Source organism: Centroberyx affinis, unplaced genomic scaffold (genome assembly GCF_046629955.1).
Source record: "Centroberyx affinis isolate AG114_WGS23_722 - 3 ecotype Tasmania unplaced genomic scaffold, CSIRO-AGI_Caff_v1 ptg000910l_1, whole genome shotgun sequence".
In the NCBI taxonomy this organism is placed as follows: domain Eukaryota; kingdom Metazoa; phylum Chordata; class Actinopteri; order Beryciformes; family Berycidae; genus Centroberyx; species Centroberyx affinis.
This window is the reverse complement of record NW_027279494.1, coordinates 24,640-43,515: the sequence shown is the minus strand read 5'-3', so window position 1 is coordinate 43,515 and position 18,876 is coordinate 24,640. Positions and strand designations below refer to the sequence as shown.

The following is an 18,876-nucleotide window of genomic DNA, read 5'->3' as shown; positions in this document are numbered from 1 at the left end:
GGACTCCATGTTTTTCCACATCCTGACCATCACTGATAGCATGAGCAGGAGCTAATTTTCCTTTCCTCTATCACATACCAACACACAAGTAAAGATAGTTTGACCCAATTTTATTAGCTTCCTTTGTAAAACATATTGCAGACAAGGTATTTAATTGCAGCAACACTCATTTTGATCTACAGTGTACATTTACAGGGGGTTGTGAAATAGGTGGGACAGCTGCAATAGGATCGAGTGAATTACCGTTAACGCAAATTGGTTAGGCCTCCCAACAGAGCAAAAAAATAAAAAAGCTGCCCTGCACCAAATGCAACGTGGTGCTGGGCGTTATTTGATAACAGTCTGAATGGGCAAGGGAAATCCTGTCTAGTAAAATATTGAGAGAAACAGCATTTCAGTAGAAAATGCTGTATATTCTGTCAGGATGACTAAAAGTTCTGAAGACAAATGGAAATTTGGGGGAAAAAAAATTAAATAGGGCCTTAAAACAAACAAGTACAGCAATTTGACAATTTAAAACCATGTCTAATGTTACTCATTTTTCTTCGTTTTTTCCCACCGTTTTCTTTACAAAAAGTTATTTGTGACCGTTTTCCTACACATGCTCACTAGACGCTCTGTCCAATACAGAGATAAATTTGACTATCCCAAACAACATCATTTCTCTGTTGAGAGAATCTAAAATGCAAAACACCTGTACACCTCCCCCCCCCTTCTGCAGTTAAGACTACAAATCACATTTTTAACTTTAAGTGATCAGGCACAGAAGTTTTGTGGCCTATTTTTAAAAAACAAAACAAAAAAAAAGGACAGTGGAAAGTTGCGGTTTGTTTCAGCCTCTGGGATATTCTCAGTCGCTCATCTCCATGTCCTCCTGATGGTGATCGTCTCCGTTTAGTTTGGACTTCTTGGGCATTTCTCCCTCGGCTCTCTCCAGCTCCTCCGGGGCTTTGGGGGACGAGGCAGAGTCCGAGTCGCTCTTCCTCTCGTCGTCTTCCTCCTCTCCTTCTTTTTCGCTGTCGTAACCCTGCTCCTCCTCGTCATAATCCCTGGTCACCTGTTCCGACAAAAAGAGGGTTAAAGGCTGAGCTTCACAGTGGATGAACATGACAACTCTACTTTAGGGAGTGTTGCATTACATGTTGCATTTAGAATCCAATAAAACTGGGAACATTTAAAGAACTATTAATGGATTGCTGGATAAGGCACTGGTTGAAAAAAATACTAGATGTAATATGTATGTAAATTCAAATTACATATAGAATTGCCTGAGCAAAACACTAATTTCCCATCATGGCTCATCATTATGAATGCAAACGGGCAACTTGCATATACTGTATTTATTAACCATGCGATGATCCATCTCCTGGTGTGTACCGATAAAGCCAGGCACACACTACATGACTTTAGGCCCGATGTAGCTGTCCCAGACAGCTGAGATCCGAGACAAAATCCTCATTCCGGAGTAAACTAGGAGCGCCAAATCTTAAGCTCGAGCCGGTCACAGAAGCAGTCTGACCCATTCAGACCTCTGTAGATTTTAAAACATGTTTGATTTTGTCTGCAATACTAGAGAGGAGGGGGCCAGGTGGAAGAAATTTTTTTTTTAATTTATTTTTCTTTTTTCTTTTGTGAAAATATTGAGAAATATTTTGTTATGGAATGATATTCCCTTGCCGATACTGTGTTCCTACTGTGTCAGAACATCAAACAATGCAGTCTAGCTACCTATTTTGTTTGCACTTTATAATTTACCTCCAACTCTCTCTGCAGCACAGACAACCCAGGCTGCCTGCATCTCCCCAGCCATTCTCTCCTCAAAATTGGCGTCTAGTTTTATTCTTTTTCAGAACAAATGAGTGCACACACAGTAAGTGCTGCGAACTGCTCTTCCCTCTTAATCTCCATTTTTTAGCACAATCAGGCGAAAAACAGTCATGCTTCACTCGTTTCCGCAGGGCAGCGATACTACAATCGACGAGACAAGAAATGACAGGACAGACGGTTGATTGATGCGAGCGGCACAGAGATCTTAGGTCATGAAGAGTGTGTCTGGCTTAAGGGAGCTGTCAATTATTTGAGTTTTTGACATATTTCTAATTTATCGCCAGTCAGTTGCGTGACTTTAGATGAACTGCCAATAAATATAATAAGAAACCCCATCTCTCATACAAACCTTGACATCTCCTTTCTCACTATCAGACTTGCGGTCCCGATCTCTCTCCTTGTCTTTGCTCTTCTTCTTCTTACTGGTGGAGCGTTCTCTTTCGTCTCGGCTCCGGTCCCTGTCCTCCCTCCTCTCTCTGTCCCGGTCCTTCTCCCGTTCCTTGTCCTTCTTTTTCTCTTTCTTGTGGCTGTGTACAGGACAAATACATGATCTTTAAGGTTGAAAAACCACTGGATCTCCCATACTGATATTATATTTATTTCCTGTATTCCAAATAAAGGAAGGAAGACTGTACTGTACTCACCGTCTGGGCGATGGCGACCTGGAAAGCTTCCTCTTTGGGGACCGAGATGCGGTGCGGCTTCGCCTGCGTCTCCTGGGTAGGGCAATTAAGAGAAACAAAACACCCACATAATTGTTTACCCCTGTCATTGTTGTCTTAGTTCAAACTGAGGTGTGCCTGCATTTCGGCATATAAAAACACTGTTCCACACTGTGCCACTCACCGGCTGATGCTTCGAGACCTCCTAGCACTACTGTAGCTCTTGGGAGGCGTCTTCGACCGTTTCTTAGACTTCTCCTCCTTCCTCCTGTCCCTGGACAAGGAAGACACAAGCAAGGAAAACAATAGAATCAGAAGAGCACTTATATATAATTGTTAGACAAGTGGAACAAATGCCCAAGTTTCTCAGTGTCCAAACAGTAGAGGACTTTTGATCTGCATGTGGATGTGTGTAACTGTATGAATGTGTAGCAGGTTGATGAAGTATTATGTATGTAGCAAAACTGCATCTTAAAACTGCAGGTCAAATTCTGCATCATCAAAAATGGAAGTTATCTTGTTTTTAAGGACAAGAGAGGAGACACTGACCTAGATCTACTGCGGCGGCTTCGGTCTCGGGAGTGGGACCTCCTCCTCCGTGGGCTCTTGGACCTCCTCCTGCTTCTGGAGTGGGACCTCCGCCGAGACCTGCTCTTCGATCGTCTGCCGCAAAGGTGACAAAGTTTTACCATATGATAATCTTTCAGGTGCACACACCACAAGACGTTATTTGTTTCATTGCATTGATAGACCAGAAACTAGGACTTGTCAGACAGCGGTCTCACCTGTGTTTTGAGCGAGACCTGGACCTCCTGCGTCGTGACCGGGAGCGGGAGCGGGAATGTTTACGCTTGTCATCCTTCTTATCTGCAAAAACGACGATAAAACAAAAGCATGAACTGATGAGTATATTTACCAGGTAGTGGGATCGCCCACATAACGGAACAAATATTCTACATCTGACTGAGCTAAATTCTATTAGCATAATCCACACAGTTTAATAAAAAAAAAACACAAGACATTAACATTTTCACCCAATAATGTACCATAAATACACCATAAAATAACCACAAAATCTGGATTGCGGTGTCTAAGACTTTGTGCGTGACAGACGGACAAATGGATGCCAAGATGGAGACCAAACTATAGTTCCTGGACCCGATCTCATAGTGGGGGACTAAAAGAGACACAGTACTCACTTCCTGGCTCAATAGCTGCAGAAATGAGTGACTGAGCCTCTCGAACTCTCTTCATGGCTTCCTCAATCTCCTTATTGGACGCGTCGGCCTTCATCCCTGGGTTCAAGTTCAGTCCAGCTGCCATGGGATTCAATCTGCAGAGGCATCAATGAATTGGATTATTGTCTTAAAAATATTTAGGTGAGGCCCGTTGCACTGAAAACATTGGATGAGGAGGTTATTAGTTTCTTACTTGGGGTCCATGGACTGCATGAGCTTCAGGAAGTCAGCAGAAAGAGCCTGAAGAAGAGAATTAGGATATTATCCATTTGATATAAGATTTTTTTAATACAAATCTGCAGTGATTATGAATGCAACTGGTCAAGTCCTAACCTGGGGGTTCATGTTTGGTCCAGGCATTCCCATGGCAGCCATCTGCTCCATGTTGGGACCTCCCAGACCTCCAAATGGTGTCCCTCCCATCTGGAACATTTGATACTGACACTAACACACAAACACTGCAAACTCTATCATGGTTATGGGTTCCAGGGCCACCCATAGTAAAAAAAACTGCATTTTTTGTGCTTATGGTACTGTGAGAAATTTGACTTTAAAGTTTAATTCTGGCTACAGTGAAAGTTAAACCCATTTTCTAATATGCCCCCTCTCCCTTCTATAAAGTCCTGTGGATTTTTATAGAAATTTAAGTTGTATTAATTACACCCAAACCTTGAATAATGGATAGATAGAAATTACATTTTGCTTTGCATGCATCACAGAAAATTAGATGAAAAATCAACATCACATGATTTTGGCAATAAAGGCGATTTTTCACAAATCTGGCTTAGATTTAGTAATAACCTTTATATAGGATGACACTTTGATATACTTTTTAGATATTTCCAAGATACTTCAAGCTATGTCAAAGAGAGACCCAAAATACCTGTCCGCAGAGATCATAAGCACAACATAGGCTTTCAAGACAGGTGAATGTAAACACTTACTGATGCCAAAGGATTGGGTGTTGGGAGAAGGCCTCCCCCAGGCATCATTCCTGCCACGGCATTGGCTGGAGCTAGCAGCGACAGAGCTTTAGATTCATCAGGAATAACTCCTGGAGAGAAACAACAACGTATCAGTGCACGCTCCAAGCCAACATCTACTACACTCAGACAAGACTTACAGACAAGCCACCTCAGTCTAACTACTCTTACCACGAGAGAGTTATGTAGCAAAAAAAACAAAAAAACAAACCAAAACAAAACACATTCCAGTTTTTTGTCTTGTCTGTAAATGTTGATCCCTGACTTTTTTTTTCTTCAAAGTATGATTGTAGGATTAGCAGCTATGATTTCAAAAGTCACAATACACACTGTGGTCAACACTGCCAAGATTTTATCACCTGTACTTGTTTTTTAAGTCATGAACCAAACGTAAGCAAGCACAGCCGGTTGTCCAGTGGGATGTGCTCTCAACTTTCATTAGATGTTTTATGAACAAGCGACTCGCGCCGGCTGCTTCGCTATAAAGCACACAAAAAACATCGAGATACAGAAAACAAAGTTCATGATTTGGGTGTAGACAATAGGGTACAATTCATCACTTATGGTGCATCACTTACCATTACCAATACAAAAAACAGAAAAGGTTCAGTCATATTGCCTTTTCTGGGCTTTTGCTGGTGGCTAGTTTGTACTTTGCCCACCGCAACACTTACATGGCATCCATATACAGTGCTAAGCAGATATAGTACTGCTAGGTTTTAGCCAACAGTAACTTGCTAAAAAACAGCAAACAAAGTTGAGGATAAATTGCACTGAACAGGTTCTATCAAGTAAGGGCTATTTCCAGCAAAAGCCCTGATAGAATCGTAAACAATGTGCCCAATGCTGAAGAGAAACAAAACACAGAACAATAAAATCAAAGGGAAAATCTTATGGAGATGGTGATCCATGGTTGTGCAATCTGAAAACAGGCTATTTTCGAATCCAACAATTTTGATTTTAACGGAGAGAGAGAGACAGACACACACATACGCGCACACACACACACGACAGAAAGGACACTTGAGAAACAGGATAAGGCTGCAGAAGACAAAACTGTTGGTGGCATTTTCAGCAGGGCCTGGTATATAGGGCTGGCTGAACCAGGAAAAAGAACTGTAAAACACAACAACAAAAGAAACACCACCGTTAAACGTGAGATTCACTCAACCCTTTCAGAGTCATGTGTGGAGAGGGTCAATAAAAAGCATTTCACTGCAACATCAAGCAGAGGCTTAAGACTACTTTTACCTCCAGTATGTTAGTGCAAATTTGGGAAAATAGATGCACAGTGTAGAATAATATTATAAGAATTTGGCACATGAAGCAAGTAAAAGCCAAAGGCAGTGCTTATAATTAATAGCCAAATTATGTGATGATAACCTTCCAGAGCATCTGCTGGAAATGACTAAATGATAATGATACACAACTTCCAAATCCATTCTAGCATGCATAACTGATTAGTTAATCTACCTTGCATGCTTTGTGTTTGGTGCATGCCTACTGATTGAAACAAATGAAATTTGGAAAAATCTTTCAAATCCCTTTATTTCAGATGTGAGGTACTTTGATTGCCCTGCACCCCCCATTTTGCTTAGAGTTGTGTGGCTAATCTTTTTATGAAAAGATGCCTTAAACAGAGAGAAAAAAAGACAGTTAATATTTTACTGAAGAACAAGAGTGAGAAGGGGCTTGCGAGCCTGGTGCCATTAATTTTTCTAATCTCCTGATGGCAGCAGAGGACCACTTTCAGCCAGCAAGGAAGGGGCTCTCTGCAAATGACTTGTCCACTATGAAAACCACAACACAAATAACAGAGAGAGAAGTTTACAAAAAAGGCTAGATTGTAAGACATGGGCACAAATGTACATTTCCCTTTTACAAACCTAGAACTGCCAAGCAATGAAAAGCTTAGCTAACTTTGCTTGGTCAATATAATTCACAATGGCTCAGATAGTGTTTGCAATTCTATCAAAATACACCTACAAAATTTGTGTTGTATGTTCATAGATAGTCAAGTGAGTGAGACAAGAACAAAATAAGCACCCACCTTCAGCGAATGGGACAACAATCAAGGCTCTGTCCACAAAGACGGTGTTCGTCAGGTGCTGGGACACTCCCACCGACTCAGACTCATGGAACTTTACAAAACAGACACGTGAAGTCACAGGCAAGGGAGAGTCACTGGAAGAAAATACAAATATGTTGTGCAAAGAATACAAACAAGGATACCCGACATGCCCTCTTCAAACGGAGTTCAAAGGATGAATGAGTTTAAGTCCCTGGGGACAATGCATCCTCTACTCAGTCTAATATGGTTCATCTTGAAGTAAACCCCATCCTTAGCACTCTTACATAATCATTTCAGGGTCACAGGAATATTGTCAGGGCACTAAGACTTTGACCCTTGACCTTCTTCCTGTTGGCTGCTTGTAATGTGGGTGTACTTGAAATTGAGGCTTAGCTGCTATTCATACTGTTGCATTAATACTGGATAAGAGCCTCAGCTAAATACCTTAAATCTAAAATGTAAATAAAATCTGAATCTTTCTAGTGGTGTCCTCCCATCTACCTCCCGCCAAAATGCAGTCTCCCATTTCCTACCTGCAGAGTAGCCAGGTGTATTTCGACAGGGGGAAAACAAAGCAGAGAACACTTAATTATCCCCTGCTGTAACTAGCTAATGTAAACATTAAAGCATAATTAACTATTGCAGTTTAGCTCAGTAGTGCCCAAAGTGGGACCCGGAGATCCCCAGGGGTTGTTGAGGGGGTCAGTGACACAATGAAATTGTATTCCACTACTTTTTCTACTTAATAAAAGTTAGCATACATGCAAAGAGAGAATGTACTAGCTATGGTGCTTTAACAATAGCTTTAACTCTCTGTCCTTGTTATCTCAGGCATCTACAGTGGAGATCGATGTTCAACTGTGTACTAGATTAATCATCAATAACAACAATATTCTAAGGAGAACATCTCATTATGGGTCCCTCGTGTGCAAGGAGTCTGAGCAGTTTCTGGTTTAGCTAGCTAGCTGCTATGTTAGCTTCTGCATTCACCAAGGCGCGGGCAAACATTTTGCGTGCAACAAGGCCAGCTCGCCGCTACAGGCCTCAAGTACAAAACAGCAAGAGCCGCGTAAGCCGAAAGAGAAACCATTTCACTCATTTGTTGTCCAAAATACTCACTCGGGTGGAAATAATTTGAGCTCTTCTATATTTCCGAGGAATCCAAACAGAGTTCTCATTTGTTCGGACGTGGTGCTCGGAGAGACATTTGTCACCTGAATTACGTTCGTGTTGGAATTCATTTTCGCGAGTCGTTAGCAAGCTAGCTTGCGTTTTGCTAGCGATGTAGCTTAATTTTAACACAGAAAAGTCAAGCTAGGTAACGTATACAATACTTAAGTATTTGTAACGTCTTCAAACTAAAATTAAACATCAGGCAAATACAAAAACGAGCATCTTTCTTGTAAATACAAGGTGGCTAACATTAGCTAGAGACGACTACCGTGAGCATGGAGCAACAATGCCGTTGTCGACAATGTCGTGAGAAGTGATGCTGCGTTCATGTACTCCTCGTAAGCTCATATTTCTAAGGTTTGACGTCGTAAACACGACTTGGATTCACGTGCTTTTGGTTAAGAGTAATAGCAAATGAATCATGTGCCAAACGTAGTTTTCGGGAAATTGTGTTATTTTAGAAATCAGGCAGCTCAGTGATACTTTGCGCCGCAGATGCAGAACGAAGAGGAGAAAATGCGCATCAGGAAAAGAGGAAAATATATTTAGTAATTAATCGCATGGAATGCCAAACAATAAGAAATAATGAAATGCTGCTCTTTTGCCATAACTTGTAGACACAACTTCCATGGTCCCCGCCCGCTAAACGTCGCATATCTGCAAAATTCCCACTTTCCCAGTCATTGATGGGTGGTTCATATGCGGTCCACTTATAATTCCAACATTTCCGACAGCACGGAAAGGCAGCATGACAATCGGAATACGGCTGAACCAAAAGTGGGTGTGGCTAATGTTGTGTCACAACATATTTTGTAGTAGTTTCCCCGATATACCATTTATTTTTACTCCAACTAAATACATATTCAAACCAAGTAATAGTTGTAAACTATATAACTGTCTAAATCTTTGTCACCAATTTTAAACAATCATACGGCCCTCGTAGAATTGGGTTTAACGAACTGAGTGGGGGGAGGGCAAGTCAGCGACGCACATAAGCGCATTGCCGTTGCTTGTAATTAGCATCGTAGCTAGCCAGCTTGTCAACACCCAGCGTTGTGTAGCTTTGCAGTGTGGTTGTTTCTTCTGGGGGTTGCTTTGTGCTCGGTAACGGACGGCAGCGACAATAAAAATGCATTGTAATACATTACTAGCAAAACATGTTGCTTCGTAAGCTCAGGAATCCTGAAAGCTGTAAGTCAGCCAAAGCCCGAGCAAGCTGTCAAGATGAAACTGCTGAGAGCTAACGTTACGGTTTGAAACAGGTGAGTGCATGGCTACTACTCTTCTAGTAACGGTTTATTTTCTGGGCATGGCAATAACTTCACGGATTTGCAAGCATCGACGTGCATGGGTCGACTGACGTTACTGATTTAGCCAAACTCCGTAATCGAGGTACTGTGCATGTTGTTGTCTAGACTGTCAGCCGTGGCGCGAAATTACAACACTGCCTGGCTGCAGGGCTCTGGCAAATAAAGTTATTGTAGATAACGCTTAACATGTCAAGACACGAATTTAGAGCCGTTGTTATTGCTTTTGCATTCAAGTTAAACAAGTCCAAATCCACTCCTCTTCCCCTCTAGGCTTGGACTGAAAATAACTGACAATAAAGGCTCTTTAAATTTCAAGCTTTTAGTCTCTTCCCTCCTTTTACTGGATTTAGAGAGCCTTGGATTAGTTTACTTTTTTTTCTCAGTGGAGGTTTTCAATCGTCGAGCTAGTATCTCAGTTTTCTATAGATGTGAATCCTGCTCCCAATGAGCACCTATACATTTAAGGACTTTAGTTTTCTTAATCCACAAGAGCACCAAGTGTTACTTCTGTCTGTCCCACTCCTCTTCCCTCTAGGCTTGGGCTGAAAATGACTTTTCTTTCTCTTACAGGAAAAGGCCTGTCTCTGTTGATAAGACTAAGCTTACTTCTGAAAAATGACAGTGAACTAGAAAGACACAAGATGGTGGGTTTATTCCCATCTCCCGTCCCATGACATCAACAGGATTACAAGGTGGTTGGGAGATATGGGCGTCCTGAGAGTGGTAGCCGGCACCATGGGTAGGATCAGCACATTCAAGTCCTATCAGTTCGTCCTGCTTCTGGCCGCAGCGCTTGCCGTTGTAGCTTTTTACTACTTTGGCTCAGAGAAGCAGAATTTCTCCAGCACCACCAAGCGCATCAAGCACACGCAGGCCAGCCACAACGCCAACAGAAACGACGCAGACCTGACTTTGGACACCAGGCTGCCGCACCCGGACGGATCTGAAGAGGAAGGAGGGGAGGAGCGAGACGCAGGAGAAGAGAGCGAGGACAGCAGGTTCAGGAGAGCGGACAGTGAGGCTGTGGGCGACCAGCACTACCACGCGCTCATGATGTTCACCAAGGTGGACAAGAGCCGGAGCCTGCAGGAGAAGTTCAGGGTGGCCATGTTGTCCATGGTCAAGCATGGCCGCTTCCTGGAGGGAGAGGTGCTCGTTCTTCACTTTGTGAGCGACCAGGCCAGCCAAGAACTGGGAGAGAGGATGCTGCTGGAATTTCTCCTGGACGCAACATTTAAGTACGAGGTAGGTAGGGTTGGGTATCCTAACACAATATCTATTGGCACTGTACCAATCTCGGGTATCTATCAATTTCAAAGTATTAAAAATCTTCGAAATGTTTGATTCTTACAACGAGAACTACAATTTTCTTCTTCTCATCGGTGCTTTGTTTTGAAGAAATCATTTGAGTGTGGTCTTTTTCTATTTAGTGAAACAGATAATTTACTCTGTAGCATAATGAAATGTACAGTCATTAAATAAGGACCAATATTGGAAAAAATAGAATTTTAGAGGCAGTAATTGGATCTTTCCAGTGACACCCAGCCATACTGGTTTATTGATGTAGTTGTACTGATGTAGATTCATTGCACATCGCTGTTTTAGGGTTCAGCAATTAAAGACTCCAGGCTCTAACCTCAGGAACATAAGCCTCCTTTTGGAGAAACACACTGGCTGGAGATTGCACCAAAGCGTATTTATGCCATGTGTTTTGAAACACACGGGGGCAGTGTTGGCCTGCCAAACTACCCTCACTGTTGGAGATATCCCTCCCCGTCTGTGTTCTTTCTGCCAAAAGAGAGGATTATGTCGCCTCTGTCTTGCTCTTTCTGTTTGATGCGATGCCCTGCCCCACCCCCCCCTTCTTTTGTATGCCTCACAGAGCACAAGATAACAAACTTGTTTACAACTTGCTTATCCCTTCCCAAATCCTCCCTTGCCTTCCAGCCCTGTTCCCCCCCCAGGAATATCTCATCATCTTCATCATCTGGTAGGGATGTCGCAGCTCTGCGTTAGCTTAGGCTGATCCTCTGCCTGCTTTGGATTGACTAGAGGTTTGCTCAGCTTAGCATCTAGGCAGTTTTGAGCCAGAGGGTCAGATTACTCCCTGTTCATTTCACCCTCCCCACTTTCCAAGTCAAACCCTGCTCAAACTCTCTTTAGGAGCGCCACTGAACTGTGTAATACAGTGTAATGCAATATGAAGGGTACTGGACAAGCCGTGATGAACTGCTCAGATTTGTCTTGTCATGGAGCAGTGCGGTGAGAGCAGCTACACTGATATCTAAGGAGATGACCAGACAAAATCTCTTAGGTCCTCCAAAAGAGAGACCACAGTGACATGCAGAGATTATCCCCCTAGGATTAACACCCTCCACCCTTCAGATACGTTATGCAAACAAAACAATACAAACAATTTTTCAATGTACAACTACAAACTGAAGTTAATCAAGATGCAATGCAAATTTGTTAAAGAGGAGGACTACAAAGTACTGGTGACAATCAGTAGGATTTGGAATATTACAAAATAATACAGCAGATACAAGAGTATGAGGGCTCATAACTTTGGCTGTTTATTATATTAACATTATATCATAAATTCTGTTCGGTTATGTTTACATTAATAGCAGTCAACAAGAGGCCAATCAGCAAAGGCATCATGTGCATAGAAGCAGAGTGCACTGCTGTGTAGCAGGCTGAGTTGCATGGCAGGAAACTAACACCGCTCAGTAAACAAAGTGCAAATTGCTAACACAGCGTACATAAATTTGCATGGAACACCCACAGCAAAGCACCAAGAATAACTAAGATGTCACTTGCAAATTTAGGGTGTATTATCAGAATAATTGTGTCCACAATGACACATTTTCCAATTGAATTTAATGAGATATTGGAAGTTTATCTGCACACCAGCCCAGCGCTCTGATGCCCTTGGTGGTTGGTAGCAGTTGCCCTCCATGCAGTAATCCAGGCGTGCAGACTGGCATCGGGGAATCTGTGCTCATAACTCACTTACACAGCTTGCTGCCTTATCAAAGTTACATGCTGCACACACTGGAACAGCCTGTGCCCAGCCCGTAGTTGCAGGCTGCATACCCAGTGATTTCCTGTGCGAGCCGATGTTTTTGTCATCCTCATGGTGTCATTCCAGACCACTGGTTTCAAACATGGAGTTTTTGAGATGATGAAGCATGAAATAATGTGCTGCCACCACTGAAACAGGCACAACCACGTTCTGTCTCTGCTGACATGCACATAACAGACACACACAAAGTCCTGCCAAAGTTACAAATGGGATGGGAACTCCCCGAGGGCTGACTTGGGCAGTGTATGAGCATGTTGACATCCTCGTCTGCTCATCCCTACCCTCATTCATTTTAATTATTCATCTCGGGGGAGCATGAGGACAAGATGGTGGTTATGCAAGAATCTCAACCTCCATGACTTTCCAACAGTGGCAAATTCAAAGACCCCCTTGACATTCGGAACATACAGCCTGTAGAGTCACACTGCCCAAGGGCCATGCTCATTACTGCTGACCATCATTCACACACTTCCAATGACACGACACACTTGAGTCTTTCTGCATTCAAGCTATGATTTCATGAAGTGTTTGACTGCCAAATTGTCCCCATTGCTTCCCAAATAGCAGTGCGTTATTTAGACTATTGACAGGAATTAAGTAATTTGCTCAGAAATGATTCCTAATTTTAAAACCTGAACGCACTCGGGGAGTCTTATTGACAAAGAAATATGTTATGATGGTCCTCTTGTGTGAAAGATAGTTAAGCAACAGTTTCCACCACTGACCAGGATGCGTTCCATATTAAATTTGTCCTTCCGTGGTTTGATGACGTAGAGGGGTGAATGTTCATGACCCAAGTCCCTCTCTCATCCCCTGTTCAGTAGAGATTGTGGCAGACAAGCCAGGCTGGAAAAGTCAAAAAGGAAACTTTGCTCAATATGGGCTTCCCTTCAAAAAGCAGGTCAACAACGCAATAGCAGCTACCAAACACGTCCAGCTTTTCAAATCAGCTGTGTGCAGCTCCAATTTTATTTCCTAGGTTAGTTTAGGCTATGTTCACGACTCAAGCTAATAATATTACTTGCCCAGCTGTATTGCTTTTGCTGAGAGAAGGTTTCTTGTCAGAGCAGATTCCAATTTTAATAGAAAATGCTGCTGGGCTATTTGCAGCTCAACAGTGTGTCCAAAAAATAGGTGACCTTTTTTTCTTCCTAATAAGTCACTAGAGCAATATCTGGGAAAAACTTTAATTGGATTATTTGCAGCATAGCTAGGCCTTCTAGTCTTTTTTGTCCACTGGTGTCAAACTGAAGTTTTGCTTTTGTGACTGCCCAGTGTGTAGCTAATCAAAAGACAATGTGATCTCATAGCCACTAAAACGGTAAAAGCAATAGCCTGTAAACAAAACATAATGTTCTTCTCACCTAATTGCATCCATTCTCCTAGCTACTGTTTGGAGCGTGCAATCCTGCACTGTGCAGAGAACAGTCAACAGCCAGTACATGTCAGTCTGAATGGTGTAATGGTGTGGTCAGTCAATCTTTCAGGCCCAAGGCATACTCTCACATTGGCACTCACTGATTAGCTTTCCTTGTGCCAGAATAGAGCAGCTAGCCTTTTTATTTGTTAATGTTCCTTCCTTTTTCAGTAGTGGTGACGGCTTCACCTCTCTTCAGTAAAATTATGTTGTTAATTGAAACTGATCTCAAGACTCTCACAGTAACGTGAATGTCCCAAGAACATAGTAAGAGACAAAAACCCACTCCTAGCCTAACTGAAAAACTTAACATCCGTTCAGTTTTTCACATTGCAGCACAGCTGGATGGCCTGCTCTTTAACCTTGTCATCATCACCATATGTCAAATCTTTAGTCCATTTGCCTAAATTGAGGCAGACGTTGGATAGCTGTAAAGCAAATAGGCTTTTCTAAGACCTTGTTGCATTATTTATTGTGCCAGGGTTATTGAAAGTAGTAAACTTTTGGTTTTGCTGTGTTTACTCTGAATTATTCATGGGTAGCTCTTAAAAACCAACACAGTCTATAAAATACACAAGGAAATAGAAAGAAATACACATGCTATAAAGGTGGAAGCCAGATTTTCCATGGTCACCTGAAACCTTTTTTTCCTGCCCATTGGTGATTTTAAGTCTAATTTTATCAAAGCCACAGTTTTATACAATGAAAGTCCATAACTGAGCAATAAGCGTACGTAATGCTTCTGCTTTTAAAGAGAGAAGGGAAGAATCAACCATCAATCTTTTGAGCATTTATCCTATTCCATTTTATTCTCCTGTCTTGGTACTAGTTTTATCTGTTACACTTCACATATAATCCATGATGCATGAACTGAAGCATATTCTACCGTTGCACATAAAGCAAGTCACTCTGGATTTGGCAAGAGCATCTGCTAAAGGCATAATATGTAAATGTTTCCAATGCATCTTAAGTGAGTGAGGGTTTCATCAGGGGCTTCGGAAATACAACTGTTTTATAGCCAACTGCAATGATTTGTGTGCCATTATAGCACAATACCAACAGCAGTCCAGGACACTGATTTCCAAAAACAGCCCAGGGGCTTACCTTAATCTTTTAGGGATCATTAAATGATGTCTGGCATCCCAGACACGTGGACCTGATTTAAAATATGACAGCCATATTGACCAGGTTTTATCTAAACCCTCTATCTAGTTGTCGGGCTTAACCAGAGAAGGCCACCGTCCAATCTGGAATACGTCCCGAACATATTTGTTGATTTTGCTGTAGGAATGAAAGCTTTAATGGGAATCGGTGCTTACTGTATTTTTTTCAATCCTCTTTCAGTAATCTGGAGAGATATCTACTGTACATGATCACAGCAGAAACTGCTGCTTCATGGGATTGAGGGAGCTGTGAATCTGTAGATGAGAAGATGGCATTCATTGGGATTTGTGTGGAGGATCAGGATGATTGTGTGGCAGACCCTCTGCACTCAGTCAATTCTTCAATTAATGAAGATTTGGGTTTTGTCATATGGCATGAGTAATAGGACTAGAGACTCACTCTAGTCAGGCTTACCATTTACTCAGTATAACACGCTATTGTTTTGTAAGTCAGAATGAAATGACTTTTTTAGCTTTTAGGTGTACATCATAATATACACCTATTTAACACTACATACTGATTTTTTTAATTTTATTTTGGATTTTCTTGTATTTTTCTATCCTACACATTATATTTGCACAACCGTATGTATGTGCCAGGTGCGTCGGAGGAGAAAGATAAAGTCAAAATTTGTAGACTCCTGATGCAAAATTAATATTCTATGAATGTCCAAAATTATTGGAATTTCAACTGCAAATTAACTTAGACATTACAGCATATTGTAGAATACATTTTCATACAAGCATTAATTTTGTACACCTTTCAGCCTTGTATTTCATTTTATCTGTCAAAAATTCCACAAAATTCAGACGAACTCCATACTAATAATTTAATTTTCAACGCTCAAAAATGGAAAAACAAAATGGGATTTTAGGATTTGCTCAGTTTGAATAAAATGAAAGATTTTCTCTGAGATGCAGTTTGTGTGTTGGCCTTGGATGTTGCACACACACCAGAATATCAAGTTTAGGAATCTCGCTGATGCTCTTGCAGTTTGGAAGTTGCAGTAGTCAATGTTGTGATTTAAGTTGACATGTTTCCTCTGTATTAATCTCCCATGCAGGTGGTGTTCCATGACGTGGTCGCCCTCACACAGAAGCTCTTCCCTATCGTCGAGGCCATGCAGAAGCACTTCAGCGCCGGCTCTGGGGCTTACTACAGCGACGCCATCTTCTTCCTGTCTGTAGCCATGCACCACATCATGCCTGAAAGTAAGACTCACGCACTTTCTCACACTTCCTCAGTCAGTCAATTGATCAACTATTGGTTGAGCTTACTTTTAGAATACTTTTGTTTGGCCGGTTGAACCCAGGGCTGTTAAGAATTTACGCCCTGTCATTATAACTATACATTTGAATCAAATTTGCTCTCCTAAAATTGAACTGGCAGTTTAATACCTGGGATGTGGAGGAGAAACGTGCATTAGAACTGCTATATTTAATTAGTGTAGGCAGGAGTGTTAAAGTGGCCTCTGAAGGGTTTCCAAAGGTGACCGGTGAGTGATTTTAACTTGGATGGCTTACACTATTTTTAAGCTTAAAGCTACACAAGGCAGCTTTGCACTTTGGCTGCCCCAAATGGCAGCAAGGGGTAACTGTGTGAAAAATTTTAAATCATGCAACATGACAAGTAAACTGCGCACAGCACACACATATTCACCAACCTGTCCAGTCTGTGATGCTTTATACCAAAGGAATCCAAAGGGACAAGAGAGGCAAAAGATCTAACATTGGTGAGTCCAACTTTCTCTGGATGGAGCGCTCGCTGCTGTTTAGGAGACAGTTGGTATTTTTCCTCTTACAGAGTAATTAAACCCCAAACCCAAATCTCTGGTGAAGCCTGAGACCTAATGAAAAGTAGGGAACTGGCCATCTGCTATTGGCTGATCTTTGGTACCCGGGGATGTCACCTTCTATATAGATGTCAGTTAGTGGGGATGGCATGGTCGTCTCTATTGCCCCACTTTGTGATTTAGGCTGATAAGACAGGTATATTTTTACATAAAGATCTTAGTATAGGTTTAAACATGTAACACTTATCTATATTCTCAGGTTGACCCTATTTTAGACTGGCTCAGGCGCTCACTTCTCTGTCCCAGTAGTGTTGGTGCACAGTTGGAAAAGGCAGCATGGCCAGGTATCTGTCAGACACGTGGCAGGCTGGAGAGGCCCTGGGGAGCTGGGGAGGCAGGATGTGTTCTGTTCCGTCACTGCTACCCACATCGCTGCCCCCCGTGTTTGTACTGACTGATGGCAGCGGTCTCCACTTTTGTCCATGTGGTGTTGTGGTCCAGCACTTTTCACACCCCGGTGGATGTGCAGCATGGGGTGGCACTCTGCAAATGGAGCAACAGGCTTTGGGGGTTGAATCGATAACTCACTACAGGACACCTTTCTGTGGCTGCCATGCTCACAAAACCTTGAAACCAGACAAAAGTTTTCCAAACAGTGTGATGCACTCCCACCGGAGGAAGAGATTTTTGAAACTTTGGCTCAGAGTGTGATGTGGTGAGCTATTTAGATCATCACATGTTCCTAATATTCTGTTCATGTTGAGATTCAGAGATAATTATTCAAAGATTTGAATAGAGGGTGCATTTCCTTGGCATGTGCCTGTGAAGCTCAAATATATTCCTTTTATTCAATTGTTTTCCACTTCTAAGCAATCAGTTTCACCATTTTATTCGGCACACTGCTAAAATAGAATTCATATGCATAAAACAGATTTCATACGCGTGGCAATTCAATAGCGTGAGCAGGAACCTGAATTTCCCCATTTTATTAGTTTTCCATTTGCAGGCTTCGCACACCCCGAGGTCAAGTTCAGGCTTTCTTTAAATATTTCCATAGAATACCTAAGTATGCTATTTCTGTTAGAAGGGTAAGTAGGATATCACTTGACGAGCAGAAGAGGAAAATTGTGAAGAAAAAGATGAATCTCTTTAGGCAAAAAAAGTCATTTAAAGTGAAAAAATTCTCATATTCTGCCCGAGGAAAAATGTTTGAGTGCATGGTTGTGTTGTCACTCAGCTGTCACTTCTGAAAAGTCATTTGTGGTTCAAAGATGGGAGTTCAGAGTTATTTCTGCTCGATTTGAAAACTTTTGTCAATGTGACATTGGGAGTTTGTCTAGCTTCTTGAAATGACAATCAAAAATGTTTTCCCATTGCGTTGAATTTATTTTTCTTTTGAGCATTCTTCACTTGTCTGAATTGGAAGTGTGTTTCTTTTTGGGTTCTCACACAACCAGATTTGGTTTGGTGACTGACCTAGCATGCCATATGTCTGTTCTATGTGTTTATCCATTTCTTTTCTTTTTTTTTTTAATTAATGTTTTTGTTCAGACATTTACATTGAGATAACAGTTACATTATTACAATTACATGAATGACATATAATATGTCTTCTTTCAGGGTCTGTGCAGTCTTTTCTTTTTTTAAACAACTAAAAGAAAAAAGTCTGCAGTCCAGCAATAACATTCAAATCTAGCCAGACAACCAACACAAAACACAGAGCTGCTTATCCATTTCTGTTCAAAGAATGCTTGCATCAACAGGGGGTATGTGTGCAGTAGTCTACACTGGAATGTGTGTGTGAACATGCATACACACACATTCCAGTGTAGACTACTGCACACATACCCCCTGTTGTGTGTGTGTGTGTGTGTGTGAGCATGCATACAAGGTGTGTGTGTCTTTTCCTGAGTGGCAGAATTGGCTTCTTGCAACCCAATTAAAAAGATGCATTAAGAATATAGCCACATTTCAGATATTGTGTTTTGTTTGTCATTCTGAGTTTGGTCAGGATAATTCAGTAGTTTGATAGTATGCCCACCGCTATATGGTTTAGTGTTAGATTTGTTTTTCCATCAAAATCATCAAAATTAATATAAATGTTAATTCTGTTATTCTGAGCCATAGTTTGGCGAGAACTACCGCGGCCCATAA

At 41.7% G+C, this 18,876-nt stretch overlaps 2 protein-coding genes across 5 annotated transcripts in view; one reads left to right on the top strand and one right to left on the bottom strand.

Annotated features, from left to right (window-relative positions):
* Positions 1 to 95: 95 nt before the first annotated feature.
* LOC139645810 (serine/arginine-rich splicing factor 11-like) lies at positions 96 to 8,249 on the bottom strand. 4 transcript variants are annotated; one of them, XM_071521654.1, is made up of 12 exons: positions 7,901 to 8,249; positions 6,761 to 6,894; positions 4,672 to 4,781; positions 4,061 to 4,171; positions 3,921 to 3,967; positions 3,689 to 3,822; positions 3,275 to 3,356; positions 3,039 to 3,152; positions 2,674 to 2,763; positions 2,472 to 2,543; positions 2,177 to 2,354; positions 96 to 1,057 (listed from the first exon to the last, which is right to left on the bottom strand). In XM_071521654.1, exons 1-12 carry the CDS (start codon positions 8,020 to 8,022, stop codon positions 851 to 853), a joined length of 1,401 nt encoding a protein of 466 aa, XP_071377755.1. In that variant the 5' UTR covers positions 8,023 to 8,249; the 3' UTR covers positions 96 to 850. The 4 variants fall into 4 exon arrangements, with proteins under 4 accessions (XP_071377755.1, XP_071377756.1, XP_071377757.1 ...); XM_071521655.1 differs by having other exon boundaries at positions 4,061 to 4,165; XM_071521656.1 differs by having other exon boundaries at positions 4,061 to 4,150.
* An 844-nt stretch (positions 8,250 to 9,093) lies between these two features.
* Positions 9,094 to 18,876, top strand: part of xxylt1 (xyloside xylosyltransferase 1) — a 31,026-nt gene continuing 21,243 nt past the window's right edge. The window contains exons 1-3 of the mRNA XM_071521658.1: positions 9,094 to 9,216; positions 9,835 to 10,509; positions 15,994 to 16,141. Of these exons, the coding sequence (XP_071377759.1) occupies positions 9,970 to 10,509; positions 15,994 to 16,141 (688 nt within the window). The 5' untranslated portion in view covers positions 9,094 to 9,216; positions 9,835 to 9,969. The remainder of the gene's footprint in view (positions 9,217 to 9,834; positions 10,510 to 15,993; positions 16,142 to 18,876) is intronic.